Consider the following 14,329-nt stretch of genomic DNA (forward strand, 5'->3'; position numbering starts at 1 on the left):
AAGTCCTATACCGAGCATCCTGGATTACACCTTTAAGGTTACGCCATCTATAGGATTAGTAAATCTGGGTCATTGTAGCTAGATTAACATATCATACCACTGTGACTGCAGCTGCCCTCCAAAAACAACCACTTACCTGGGACAAAGCTGTGACAATAAGGGACAAATCTATGCCTTTACAGTCCACACAGCAAATGTAAAAGAATCCAAGGGCTACCTACATAGACATGCATAAACACATGACACATGCAGCGGGTTTTGGTGTGGATGAACAACTCATTAAGCATTAATGTAAAATAAAACCATAATAAAACTTCCCTGACTAGACAGTAAAACATTTTCTGCTGACAGTGCTAGACTTAAAATGGTCTTACCTCTGCTTGGAAACTCTTTAACAACGGAGCTACCTGTTTGCGCAAGTCCTGTGAAGAACAGAGACAACAATTAGATTTGTGAAATTCTAGTGAGAAGCCAGCAGAAAGAAAACGTCATCTTGCCCAGAACTCCCGTCACCAGACGCTAGCTAGGCCTGCCTCCATCTGGCAAATCAAACACTCATAGGAGTCTCCTCTGCCCATGAAAATATCGTATACTTAAACATTATAGATCTCATAGGACAAGTAATCCTAAATATACCCCATAGAATAACATTTCTGGCAATGAAATTATTACTTTTGTTACTAATCCAGGCGAATGGCAGAATAGCAGGCCATGTTTAGATCTTGGCAGCTCCAAGTCTCTAGTGGCCGTCCTTCATTTCCAGTTCTATTTTAAAGACAAGCTCCAGCCAAGTGTATCTCTCCCCCTCCCCCCATTTTGGCAGGAGTTGCCCTTCCCCCTAAACCATGATCTTTGGGAGTTCTTAAAACCTACTCTTTCTAAGCTTTATTCACTGGCAGCTACTACATGCAACTCCTAAAGTAGAAAACAGGCAAAAAAAAAAAAGGTAACTTCTTACATAGCTCAATGTATTAGTACCAACAAAAGGCTATGTGCGTAGTCGGTTAGAAAACATTTTTCTTTAAATTAAAAAAGCAAACAAAAAAAACACTATTCAAAAAGAGATTTTCCTAGATTACTAATAATGTATCCTTTGGAAAGGTCATCAGTATCTGATCAGTGGGGGTACAACACCCGGGACCCCTGCCAAACAGCTGTTCGAGAAGGCAGCGGCGCTCGCAGTAGCGCGGCACCCTTCACACGGATTTTCCTAGGACAGTGACAACACGTTCTTCATTCACGTGGCCTATGCGCAACTCAACGCCCTAGAAGTGAATGGGGCTGAGCGCGATACCAAGCACAGCTGCTATACAATGTGCGGTGCTGTGCTTGGTGAGCAGAGAGAAGGCCACGGCGCTACTGCTGACCAGCAGGGATCTCAGGTGTCGGACCCCCACAGATCAGATACTGATGACCTATTCCTGAGGATAGATCATCAGTAGCAAAATGTCTGAAAACCCTTTTAACACATTGTGAAAATGAAGCACTTTCTGCCCCGATCAGCTGATCTGTTGTACACTGCTTTCATGTAAGAAACATACAGTGAAAGATAGCAAAATATAAAATAAATGAGTTCATGGTTTACTTTTTAAAAATCTATTTTTACAATATATAATTACTTTTGAGAAACAAACCTTTTTGTATCTTTTTACTTTTAAAACTTTTTTTTTTTTACTGCACAGGCATCTGTTAAGGTCCTATTACACAATTTAGCAGGCGCCTGCCTGTCAGTGAAGCAGACAGCCGCATTTACATGCAGCGATCTCCTCCAGAGTATGGGAAGGAGAGATCACTATTGCCATCACTCGTCTACATACTGAATCATTGTTTGCCGGCAGCAGAGGCTGTTTAGACGGCATGATCTGCCGCCAGCAAAAGACTATTTAGGTGACCGCACAAACGATATTAGTGAAACGCTTGTTTGGGAAATGGGCAGCACCGCCAGATAATTGCTAACAAGCATTCCTATGAACGATTTTTTGCCATTATCTGGCCAATTCTTGGCCCGTGTAAAGCAGCCTGTAGTCCGACTACACAGCCCTTGGGGCCTTTGTCTGCACTGGCATTGATCGTGATGCTTAAAGTGCAATCTGCAGGAAGCAGGTTATAGAGCAGGAGAAGCTGTGCAGATTGATAAACCGTATATTTTTGTTGGAATAAAACTTGTAATTTATACATTTAAATATCTGCTATTTCTCACAAGATCGCCCCCATGAACAGTTCTTAGTACATGTGGGAGGTGCAATGACTGATAGCATTCCCTGTGTAAGTGTGTACACAGAGACAGATGTCACTGATAGTTGTACACCGGGTTGGTCTTAAGTTGAAAAAAAAAAAACTGAGATATAATAAAGATAAAATATTGTCTTTCTGCAGCAGTCAGCTCAAATTTTGAACCCCCTAAATAGGTAATCCATTGCTAAGCCTGTATTACACTGGGCGATATTTCAACTGATAATTGCTAATGAGCGTTCGCATTAGGGATCATCTTGGAGTGTAATATTGCCACCTTCCCGATGAACGAGCAAACGTTTGTTCATCGGGCAATTCAGATTTTTAAGTACGCTTACAAATCAGCACTTGTCGGCGGCAGATCGTGCTGTCTAATAGCAATTTGCCGCCAGCAAACCACTAGACAGGATGGGGACGAGCGATGGCATAGTGATCACTCCTCCACATGCTGCAGAGGAAAACACTGCATGTAATAGCAGCGGTCTCATCCGCTAGCTAGCAAGTGATTGGGAACTCTTCCTGATCTGCCTGTCTAAGTCTACTTTAGTCTACTGCTGCTGAAAGAGGCAGAGGTCATCTGCAACATACAGTAAACACAGGATGCCACGATGGTTAATACACTGAACAAGTTGAAGGGGTCTGAAGTAATATCACAAGTTATGGGTACTAATATGTGGCAATTGGCATTCGCCTTAGGGCTCATGCACACGACAGTATTTTGCGTTCAGTATGCGGAACATATACTGAACCATTCATTTCAATGGTTCAGCAAAAAAATACTGAAGTGTCTCCGTGTGCATTCCGTTTCAGTATTTCAGTATTTCCGTGCCGTGAAAAGATAGAACATGTCCTATTCTTGTCCACAAATCACGGTGCTTGGCTCCATTCAAGTCAATGGGTCCGCAAAAAAAACAGAACACATACGGAAAAGCATCCGTATGTCTTCCGTATCCGTTCTTGCCGAACCATCTATTGAAAATGTTATGCCCAGCCCAATTTTTTCTGTGTAATTACTGTATATGGCATACAGAAAAACGGAACGGAAAAACGGAACGGAAAAGGAAACACAACGGAAACAAAAAAACGGACCGCAAAACACTGAAAAAGCAATACTGTCGTGTGCATGAGCCCTTATGGGGAGTTTTGCCTTCCTCTGGACCAACATGGTAGAATTATCCGCTGGGCTACATGTACTTGTGTCGTCTTCTTTTTTTTTTTACTTTATCAACTATTTAACTAAGGAGAACCTGTTACCATCTTCAAAGATCTTAAGCTGCTATAATGCTAGTATGGCTAGAGAAACATTTTGGGGCATACATACATAAAACATCAATTTGAACAACTCCTGCAGTATCATTCTAGATTAGACAGAGCAGGTACCTACAATTTGTTACATGGCATTATTGTTAGGTAGAATCCTACATCAAGTGCTTATCTTGGCAGCTTGAACATAAGCCTCTACAGTGTATATGTTGTAACTTCACCATTAATTGTCTAATAGAGCCTATGGGAGCATCCATTGTGTATTGATTCAGATGGTCAATACTACATGGCACATAAAGACTCCCTAAATACACATCTTAACTGGACAAAGCTTTCTCAATATATATTTAAAAATGGATTTTCCTTTTTCTAAGGCAGAAGGGTTTGCGAGTCCTGTGTTCAGTAACAGCAATGAGGCAGAGACTCACGTGCACATTCTTGAGGTAGTCACTCATCTCCATATAAATGGTGTAAAAGTTAATCATTTTATAGTTGGAGCCCATCAGCACAAGAATTCAAAAGCACACTATTACTTTGTATGGCATGGGCATATCAGTAGTTTTGCCAGTCCAAACTGTAACCCAAGTGGTCTGCCATATACACAACTGGTTGCAGACATACTCAAACTTTGTAATATAAGTTACTAAGCTTCAGTCATAGTGGGCTGTAGATTTGGGATATGAACACAAATCTATTCATGCCACGTATACATACGGTAATATATTCAGCAAATCCTAAAGCCTTGGTTCTCATGATCAAATATTGGGACTACATTGGTGGTCAGAAGCCTCTGCGCATTCTGTGCTTTCTAGCAGAGTTGCCAATTTCCAGTTATCAAGTCTGCTACGCCAGATTTAAGGCGCAAAAATGCAGCAAGTGATGTCTGCGTGCAACAATTGGTAAGCCACGTCACTTTCAGAAGTGAAGTGAAAAATAGGTCAGGATTTGAGATTAGAAGACCTTTAGATCTCATCTATGACTTTCAAGTTTTATAGTACTTTGCACTTTAGAGACACAGGTGTACACCAAATTGCACCTGCACCAAATAAATGTATTATTATTACTGAGTGCCATTTCATAAATTAGGCTTAGGCCTCATGCACACGGCCGTTGTTTGGGTCCGCATCCGAGCCGCTGCTTTGGCGGCTCGGATGCAGACCCATTTATTTCAACAGAGCTGCAAAAGATGCGGACAGCACTCAGTGTGCTGTCCGCATCCGTGGCTCCGTCCCACGGCATCGGAAAAAAAAAAATATAACATGTCCTATTCTTGTCCACGATTTGCGGACAAGAATAGGCATTTATATTTTGCGGATCCGTGGTTTGCGGACCGCAAAAAAATGCACGGTCATGTGCATGTAGCCTTAACCTCACAAGACAAAGAGACTTAAAACTGACATCAAAACCACTGCAAATGATAAATTGAAAAAAAAAATAAAATAAAGGAATCATGGATCCAATCAAAATTTTTATTAATTCATACAACTGAGATTGTTCTAACAGTCTGGTAGGGTATTCCACTTGTTATGCCACACATGTCTAATGGGTACAGTGCCACCTGGTGATGCAGCTGCTGTATCTTGGTGTAGAAAAAATGGATAGCAGCCACACATGACTGGCAGTAATATCACCAGGGGGGACAGGACGGGATAGCCAGAAATGTCTTTAAGGCCTAGTTCACACGATCGTTTTTTTTTTTGCGAGTGTACGGGCCGTTTTTTTTTGTGTTCCGTATACGGAACCGTTCATTTCAATGGTTCCGCATTAAAAACGGAATGTGTTCCGTAAGCATTCCGTTTCCGTATTTCCGTTCTGTTGAAAGATAGAACATGTCCTATTATTGCCCGCAAATCGCGTTCCGTAGCTCCATTCAAGTCAATAGGTCTGCAAAAAAAACGGAACACATACGGAAATGCATCAGTATGTCTTCCGTATCTGTTCCGTTTTTGGGGAACCATCTATAAAGGCATCATGCACACGACAGTTGTTTCATTCAGTGTCCGTTGTTCCGTGATTTTCTGCGGACCCATTGACTTTCAATAGGTCCGTTGAAAACTCGGCTAATACACAGTTTGTCATCCGCGTCCGTGATCCGTGGTTCCAGTCCGTCCAAAAAATATAACCTGTCCTATTTTTTTCACGGAGAACGGTTCGCGGACCCATTCAAGTCAATGGGTCCGTGAAAAAACGTGGAGGCACACAAGATTGTCATCCGCGTCCGTTTTTTTTCCTATCATTTGCATGGAAAACTTGACTTAGACTTTTTTTTTTTTTTACTTTCCTTCATGTCTGGTGATCCTCCAAAAATAAAGGAAGACACAGTGAAATAAAAACGGAAACGGATCACGGAACAACAGAACCCCATTTTGCGGAACGGAACACAACATCGGTCATGTGCACGAGGCCTTAAATTGTTATGCCCAGCCCAATTTTTTCTATGTAATTACTGTATATGCCATACTGAAAAACGGAACGAAAACACAACGGAACTTAAAAACGGAACAACGGATCCGTGAAAAACGGACTGCAAAAAAACTATAAAAGCCATACGTTTGTATGAACTAGGCCTAACAAACAAGGACAACTTAAAGGGGTTGTGACCAGTTTAAAAGTTATACACTACGAGCAGGGCGGCTCCAGGTTCATGTGGGCCCTTGGGCGATAAATCCCAGTTGGCCCCCTTGAGGCATTTTCATATCCCTTTGTGGCCCGACATGCTATAATGACCACCAGTAGCTCCTATATAGTATAATGCCCACTAGTGGCCCTTCACACCGTATAATAACCCCCCAATGCCCTCAAACACAGTATAATGACCCCCAGTGGCCCCACACATAGTACAATGACCCCATAGTGGCCCTCCATTCATAATAATAACCCCCAGTCGCCCCCCTTTCAGAATAGTCTAGTAAAAAAATGCATACGTTAATGTATATGTTTTTTTTTTTACAATGAAACTGTATGGTGAACGGACGCCACTTTACGGCATCAGTCTGAGGCATCTGTTAACATATACACTTTTGGTATCCATTAAATGGATGGCAAAAATGGTATGTGAACCCAGCCTTAGTGTCAGAATAAGCACCAGTACACAGCGGAGCAACGTGGCGGAGAGGGCAGGCCGCCATGTACTGACAGAGCATTACCTGGTTCTGGTGGTCAGGGATGAGGACTGTGTTTCCCAAGGATCATTTTCTACTGGGAAATACATGGCACAGTAAAGATATTAGCCCTACCCCCGAATAATAATACAATTAGGTGGTCAATTATTATATAGAAATAAGTCTATATTAGGCGTATTTCAGACATGGATTGTGGCGCAAAGGTCCTTAGCACCGCAATCTGCATCTTTTTCCTGCTCATGCCAGGTCTAAAAAAAGGTGTCGTGGGCAGGGAAAGGGATACAGTTATGGCCATCCAGTTATTGGATGACACCTCTGTACAGTGACCATATAACACCGACATACAGTGACCGGATAAAAGAATATAAGAGGGCACAATACAGGGAATGACTAGGGTGTGGTAAGAGGGCACAATGCATGGTATAAGGGGGCACAGTACGGGGTGGGTGACCCTGTGACGTTAAAAGGTCCTTATGGTGAATGAGGTTCAGACGCCACCATAATGAGAGGCAGAGGAGTGAGACAGGGGCCCGGGGCCCTGGATGGACAGGAGTGGCAATCACAGCAAGTAGGTGGAAGGGGGAGTCATACAAAAAGCAGTGGCAGGAGGTCTGTGCAGGGCAGCAACAGGAGATAGGAGCTCTTGATACATGAGGGAGGAAAGGAGACAGAAGAGGATCCATGAGGATGAGATAGGACAGGATATGGGTGGGGTGGGGGAGGTGTCATGGAGGCAAACTGCCCACAGAGAAAAGACAGTCACAGTGCAGACTCGCTGACAAACTCTGCGTGTCTGATGCTGGTAAGGTAACCTGCTGCTCTGCTAAATTGAGTGGGGGAGTGTCTGATGCTCTGCAGCAGCTGGCCTCATGTGACTCAGAGGGCTCACCAGAGGGGTACTGCGTAAGTGAAAGGACAGCAATGAGTCTGTATTAAAGGAAGCATTGCAGCTGTGGGCCTGTGAGCATACACCTTGCTGCTTCATTCATTTGCTATGGGACCTGCAGATATACCGGAGTTATCCCTTGTTTTATTTATTTATCTTATGCACTATATTCCGCAGCACTTTACAGACATTAGCATTCAACTGTCCCCAATGGGGCTCACAATCTAAGGTCCCTATCAGTATGTCTTTGGAGTGTGGGAGGAAACCCACACAAACACGGGGAGAACATACAAACTCCATGCAGATGTTGCCCTTGGTCAGATTCGAACCTAGGACCCCAGCTGCTAGGCACCAGTGTTAACCACTGAGCCACCGTGCTGCCCGTTCACAGGATATTGAATAACTTACTGATCTGTGGATGTCAATCCCAAGAGCGCTGTCTCAGTAAGTTATCCAATATCCTGTGAACAAGGAATAACTTTTAAACTTAACCCAACCCTTTCAATTTTGTACACTTACATCTTAATAGTGGAACTGCTCTTTAAAAAGTGCATTCTATATGATTACCTATATTCTTTGTAGGGCATACAAAGAAGACATTTTTTAAGTTAAAATGACTGCAAACAATCTATAAGAAAGCCCCAAACAACCCATATACTTTCAAATTAATCAATAAGGTTTTTTTTTCCCCCTTTGACATCGGAGCCGCGTTCCCTCCTTTATAAATAGAACGTGTTGATTTTAAGTGCATTTACCAGGTACTTTTATGCTGATAAATAAGAAATACCTTGATCTGCAGCCGTTCACAGCCTACAGAAATTCTCCCTCACACATCTTGTGAAAATTCCATTAGCTTTAATTATTTACTAGGAGGAGATGTAGATTTCTCTTCTTGACCTATTTTTCAGAGCAATGATTAAACAGAAGAATTGCGCTATTGCACATATGCTGAGCAGCCAGGTAAATCTGGAGCAGAACCCCAAGTACTCGGCGCCCCAGTGAGACTGACAATGCTCTCAAGATGTCTCAGATTAGGCGGACCATGCTACAACGTATATAGCAATCCAGCACAAGTCTTATTCATAGGTGATGCATTCCAGTAGAAGCCTTGGAACAGCTGGACAGTCCTGCCACAAAGGAATGTGTTAACGGCATATGTATGAAATCTGTATTCTAAGACTGACCTTTCACTGCACGACCCCAAAGGGACGACATATCAAGATGCATACAATCTTCGTTATTTCTTGGCTCATTAGAGAAGGAATGTACGGTGGCAAATGTAAGCAGATGAAGAAGAGCACCTTTGTTGAACAAAGAAGTGTTGACCCCGTACTAATGGCGACACAGCACGGCAAATTGCAGACGTAAATGCACACAACTAAATTATGTACACATAAATACCTTATAAATGCCGTGCAGCCAGCTTGTAACATAGGCAGCACAGGAGGAGAACACAGTAGTACATGTATACATAGCAATAGCCTAAGGGGATGACTAAACGGTGCAAAATTGGGTGCCGCAGAACGGCATGGCTTGGCCGCATGTAATGAGCCGCAGAATGGGGTCATACTCTAATAAATTCTTTATATTAGACTGATCTGATAATCAGCTTGCAGCAGGTATTCCATTAGGCCACATTCATACATGATGGATTTCTTGTTTTGTTTGTGTGCAAAAAACGGAAGTAAATGGGGGTTTTATAACACCCTATTCATATGTAGCGGGGGGGGGGGGGGGGGGGGGAGTCTGTTTTTTGGATGGCTTTAAAGAGGCATTCCAGTTATGTAAAGTGGACAGGGAATAACTATTACATTACTGAGGGTCCTACTGCTGGGACCCTCAGCGATCACGAGAACAGGGATCCCATACCCTGTGGAGCCCCCTAAAATGAACAGGGCGGACAGTCAGGCACTAGCAAGGCTGCTCTATTCATTTCTATGAGAGTTCAGGAGATAGCCAAGTATAGCAGTTGTCCCCAGAACTCGCATAGAAATGATGGAGCGGCCAGGCGCATGCAATCCTGCTGTGGAAAATCGGCAGCATTTTTGCCACATGAGGGCACGTTCACACATAGCGAGTCTGCTGCAGATTTTCCATTGTTGCCAAGATCACAGCAGGTCCTCCACTGCTTCCAGCCATTGCGTTGCAAAGGTTAGTTAAGAAAAGTTGCGCGACAAAATAAAAACAAAAAACGAATGACATTTGTGTTACTAAGAGCTGTGATTTGGCTGTAGAAATACAGCCAAATAAAAAAAAAAATAATAAGGTAGTAATTATACTCACATTGTGGTCTATCAGGGCAAAGCCACGTACGACTCGCAATCAAAAATCCAATAGGGTTGGATATCTGCAACTGCTACGTCGCAGTCATGGCCTGTCGCACTGCAACGCCACTGACTATCACTAGATGCAATGTCTTGCGGCACAGCCCCAGACTTACAATGCAGGTTCTCTGATTGGATAACATTTCTAAAATTGTATCGTAATTTCGTCATCGTCTGTGCGGATTAGGTGCATGCAAATCCACAATGTTTACACCACTTATGGCAGTACCCTTGAATTTGGGCACGTTCACATGGCAGTTTCTGATAAATTGGCAGCGTACTCTGCAGCAGAAACAGTTGAGGTTGTTCACTTTGGGTTGAGTGGACCCATTCGTGGCTTAAGTGTGAATGGACGGCTGCCATAGCTTCAAGGGGCGTTCATCCGGACACCACGCCAAGAAGGGACATGTCCCTTCCAGGCACAGAGAAGAGCAGCTTTGCCCCCCACGAAAGACATAAAACATTGTGTGAACGGGTCCTTAGGGTGAAATCCACAAAAATGTCCACATGCTATGGATTTCAGTGTTTGCGGCAATCCCTAATATCTGCACTGATATTTCCCCACAATGTGTGAGCCTCATTCACTATCCCTGTGATTTTATATGGTGTGGAATCCGTGCTGAAAACTTGCAGCAAACCCTCAAGGCCATAAGCAGTCTGTACAAGGCTAACCTCAGTGTTCCTGTATTATAATCTAGCAGGTAATTTCTAAGCCTTGTACAAGACGTCTGAACAGCCTTTAATGCTTACATACCGTATGCTGTGTACACTGAATGCAAACTAGGGGAATAGGCCATTGTGCGCCTAATCACTGTCAACATGAGAGCCGTACAGAAGACTGGGGATCAAGGCAGCGCAACGGAGAAGACATGCAGAGACCACGGAGATATTTTTATCTCATTTTTAATATTCAGAAGAGCTGGTCCCGTCAGATTTCCTGTGTATCTGCACACAGGTGCTTACAGCGTGCCACACTTGTTCATTTTCTAAATATTTATTCCGCCACCTGTTCTGTGGGAGAATCGAAACGCAGAAGGGCAAAATGTGTTGTAAGCGCGGTTCATAGCCAGGACTTTTTCCATGTGTTTCGAGACAAACGCAGGGCAAGGATCCAGAATTAGATTAGAGCTGGATGTGCTGGAGAGAAATCACAGCTAACATTCACCATGCAATTACGTTTAGCAGCCACCATTTACCAGAATTTTAACCCAGACAAAAAATAAATGCGTGTCCAAGACAGATTTCTCAACTCCAAAAGTAAGAGCCTCTGCTTAATATTCTTTTGGTCCTCTTCCCTTTCATTCCATTGAGGCCAAGTAGGCGCAGGATAGGAAAAAGTATAAAAGGCAAGAGAAATAGCTGGGCGCAATTTATCATGTGTAAGAAAGGGATGTGCAGAGCCACCGAGAGTGCATTAAATTGTGTTTGCATTTCGCACGCTCAGCTTACTAATAGTTTCCTTATCACAATCTAAATTCGATAGTGTGCTACAGGAGACAGCGGCTTAAAAGCTGCAATAATTCAGTGACCCAAAGAAACATTAAGGGGACAGGGAATTAGCACAACGTACGGCAAATGCTATTGTATTGCTGAAAGCTATACTGCAATTGTGACATAACTAACTCAGATCATCTATTCTACCTGTCATAGGCAAAGTATTGCCAGTTCTAAGAAGCCCACATGGACCACGTTCTTCTGCTCCTATGGACTACCACAAGATTCCTTACAACAGTATTAAAGTCCACAATAAGGCCGAATGCACACGGCCGTGCTCCGTGGCCGTGAGCGGTCTGTGGTATGCCGGGCTTGATTCCTGTTCAGAGCAGGAGCGCACGGCGTCATTGGTTGCTATGACGCCGCCGTGCGCTCCTGCTCTGAACAGGAATCCAGCCCAGCATACCATGGGCCGCTCTCGGCCGCGGAACACGGCCGCGTGCATTCGGCCTAAGGCCAAGTTCACACTTCAGTTATTTGGTCAGTTTTTGTGAGCCAAAACTAGTAGTGAAGCCTACACAGACATAGGGCTCATGCACACTACCGTTGTTCTGGTCCGCATCTGAGCCGCAGTTTTTGCGTCTCGGGTGCGGACCCATTCACTTCAATGGTGCCGCAAAGGATGCGGACAGAACTCAGTGTGCTGTCCGCATCCATTGCTCCGTTCCGTGGCCCCACAAAAAAATAAAATAAAAATAACATGTATTATTCTTGTCCGTTTTGCGTACAAGAATAGCAATTTCTACAATGGGCCGCCTGTTCCATTACACAAATTGCGTAAGGCACACGGACGGCAAAAAACTGAACGGTCCTGTGCATGAGACCATAAGGTATAAGGGAAAGATTTGCACCTGTTCTGTGTTTTTGACCCACACCTGGTTTTGGCTCAAAATAACTGACCAAGTAACTGAAGTGTGAACTCGGTCTTAAAGGGATTCTGTCACCTCCCCTAAGCCAAAAAACGATTTTAAAGCAGCCATGAAGCACAGCTTACCTGGATTAGGCTGTGCTCTTTTATCTTGCAATCCGTCCAGCAGTTACTGCAAAAAACGACTTTTATTCATATGCAAATGTGTCCTGAAGGTGCCCAGAGGGGCGTTTTGTTCTTCTTAGAGAGCCCAGTACCGCCACTCTTACAGTGCCCAGCCCGCCTTCCTTGCACTGTCTAACCGCCCCCAGCCTGCCACAGCCTCTCCTCCCCCTCCCTCACACCGAACGAACTTTCGCACAGGTGCAGTACCCACTGAGGGCTGCGCCTGTGCGATCAGCAGGAGACTGAGGGCAGGAGCTTCATCCTCGTCACTGGGCATGCGCCGAGCCCAGTGACGTCCGATGCTCGCTCTTCCCTCAGTCAGCAGGGAAGAGCGAGCATCGGACGTCACTGGGCTCGGCGCATGCCCAGTGACGAGGATGAAGCTCCTGCCCTCAGTCTCCTGCTGATCGCACAGGCGCAGCCCTCAGTGGGTACTGCGCCTGTGCGAAAGTTCGTTCGGCGTGAGGGAGGGGGAGGAGAGGCTGTGGCAGGCTGGGGGCGGTTAGACAGTGCAAGGAAGGCGGGCTGGGCACTGTAAGAGGGGCAGTACTGGGCTCTCTAAGAGGAACAAAACGCCCCTCTGGGCACCTTCAGGACACATTTGCATATGAATAAAAGTCTTTTTTGGCTTAGGGGAGGTGACAGAATCCCTTTAAGGTTTGGTTCACTTCGCGTTTTGCCATTCGTTTAACGTGTACAAAAAACATATGTTAATGGCTGCCTCAGACTGATGCCATATAGAATTGCATGTTAAACAAGAAATACCTCTGCAAGAAATAAAAATGTAGTGTGCTGCGCTTTTGTAAATTTTTCTCTCTCTCTTATTTTTTTTTTTTTAACATATCCATTAAACGGATAGCAAAAACATCATGTGAACTCACCCTAAGGCCTCTTGCACACGACCGTATGTATATTGTGGTCCGCAAAAAAAAAAAAAAATGATGACATACGTGTGCATTACATATTTTGCGGAACGGAACAGCTGGCCCTTCATAGAACAGTACTATCCTTGTCCGTGATGCGGACAATAATAGGACATGTTCTATTTTTTTTTTGCGGAACAGAAATACGGATATACGGAAACTGAATAACTACCGTTTTTTGTTTTTTTTGTGGACCCATTAAAGTGAATGGTTCCGCATATGGTCCGCAAAAAAAAAACAAAAAACGTAACAGCCACGGAAAGAAAATATGTATTTTTAATGTACATTACATTTTCCCCCTGCTGCTCTCTACCTCCTCTCAGCGCCGGCATAGTGATCTCATAGTGACACAGCCCAGACACCTTCTAATCTCATAGAAATACACTTATATCTCTCTTTAGACAATAGAGAATGGGGGACATGCCATAGCGGAATCACCGGGGTGTGTGTGAGTGACCATTTTCTATGTAGGGAAGGTGTTAACAAGAGCTGACCAAAATGCACACCTATGTTAGCCATAGTTAAACTAAACATTGCTTAAAGGGGTTATACAGGGGTTTTATGACGATGACATTATCAGGATAGGTCATCAATATCTAATCGGTGGGGGTCCGACACCCCTGCCGATAGTCTCGGAAGTGCAGTGTAATTACAAGTACTTGCTCCATGCAAGTACTTGTAATTACACTACACCGCCACTGCAAGGGAGACGACATGTAGTGCAATGAAGAGGAAGTAGCGCTTGCATCTAGAATTACACCAATGGATGCTACAACTTAAGCGGAGATAATCTTGCCTCCATTGCATGTCACGCTGCAGGCTTTCCTACTTGTTGCTTAGGCCTATTTCACATGTCAGCGTTTTGGTCGGCGAGTGTCATCAGTGGTTGCGGGAGAAAACCAGGAGCAGAGACTATGCAGAGATGAGGTAAAATGGAAAAATTTGCACCTGTCCTGTGTTATTTGACCTGCATCTGGTTTTGGTTCAAAATCACTGATGCGAATCACTGACCAAACACTGATGTGTAAACTAGACCTCATACAAACAGTCTT

At 44.0% G+C, this 14,329-nt stretch overlaps 1 protein-coding gene across 1 annotated transcript in view; it reads right to left on the minus strand.

The window, feature by feature from the left end:
• The window catches only part of CUX1 (cut like homeobox 1), a 182,349-nt gene extending 171,725 nt beyond the window's left edge, over nucleotides 1-10,624 (minus strand). Inside the window, exons 1-2 of the mRNA XM_044291108.1 lie at nucleotides 10,582-10,624; nucleotides 375-460 (exon numbers count right to left, since the gene is read on the minus strand). Coding sequence (XP_044147043.1) covers nucleotides 375-460; nucleotides 10,582-10,624 — 129 coding nt within the window. The remainder of the gene's footprint in view (nucleotides 1-374; nucleotides 461-10,581) is intronic.
• Between the last annotated feature and the right edge of the window lie 3,705 nt (nucleotides 10,625-14,329).

This window comes from Bufo gargarizans, chromosome 4 (assembly GCF_014858855.1).
Source record: "Bufo gargarizans isolate SCDJY-AF-19 chromosome 4, ASM1485885v1, whole genome shotgun sequence".
Taxonomy (NCBI): Eukaryota; Metazoa; Chordata; class Amphibia; order Anura; family Bufonidae; genus Bufo; species Bufo gargarizans.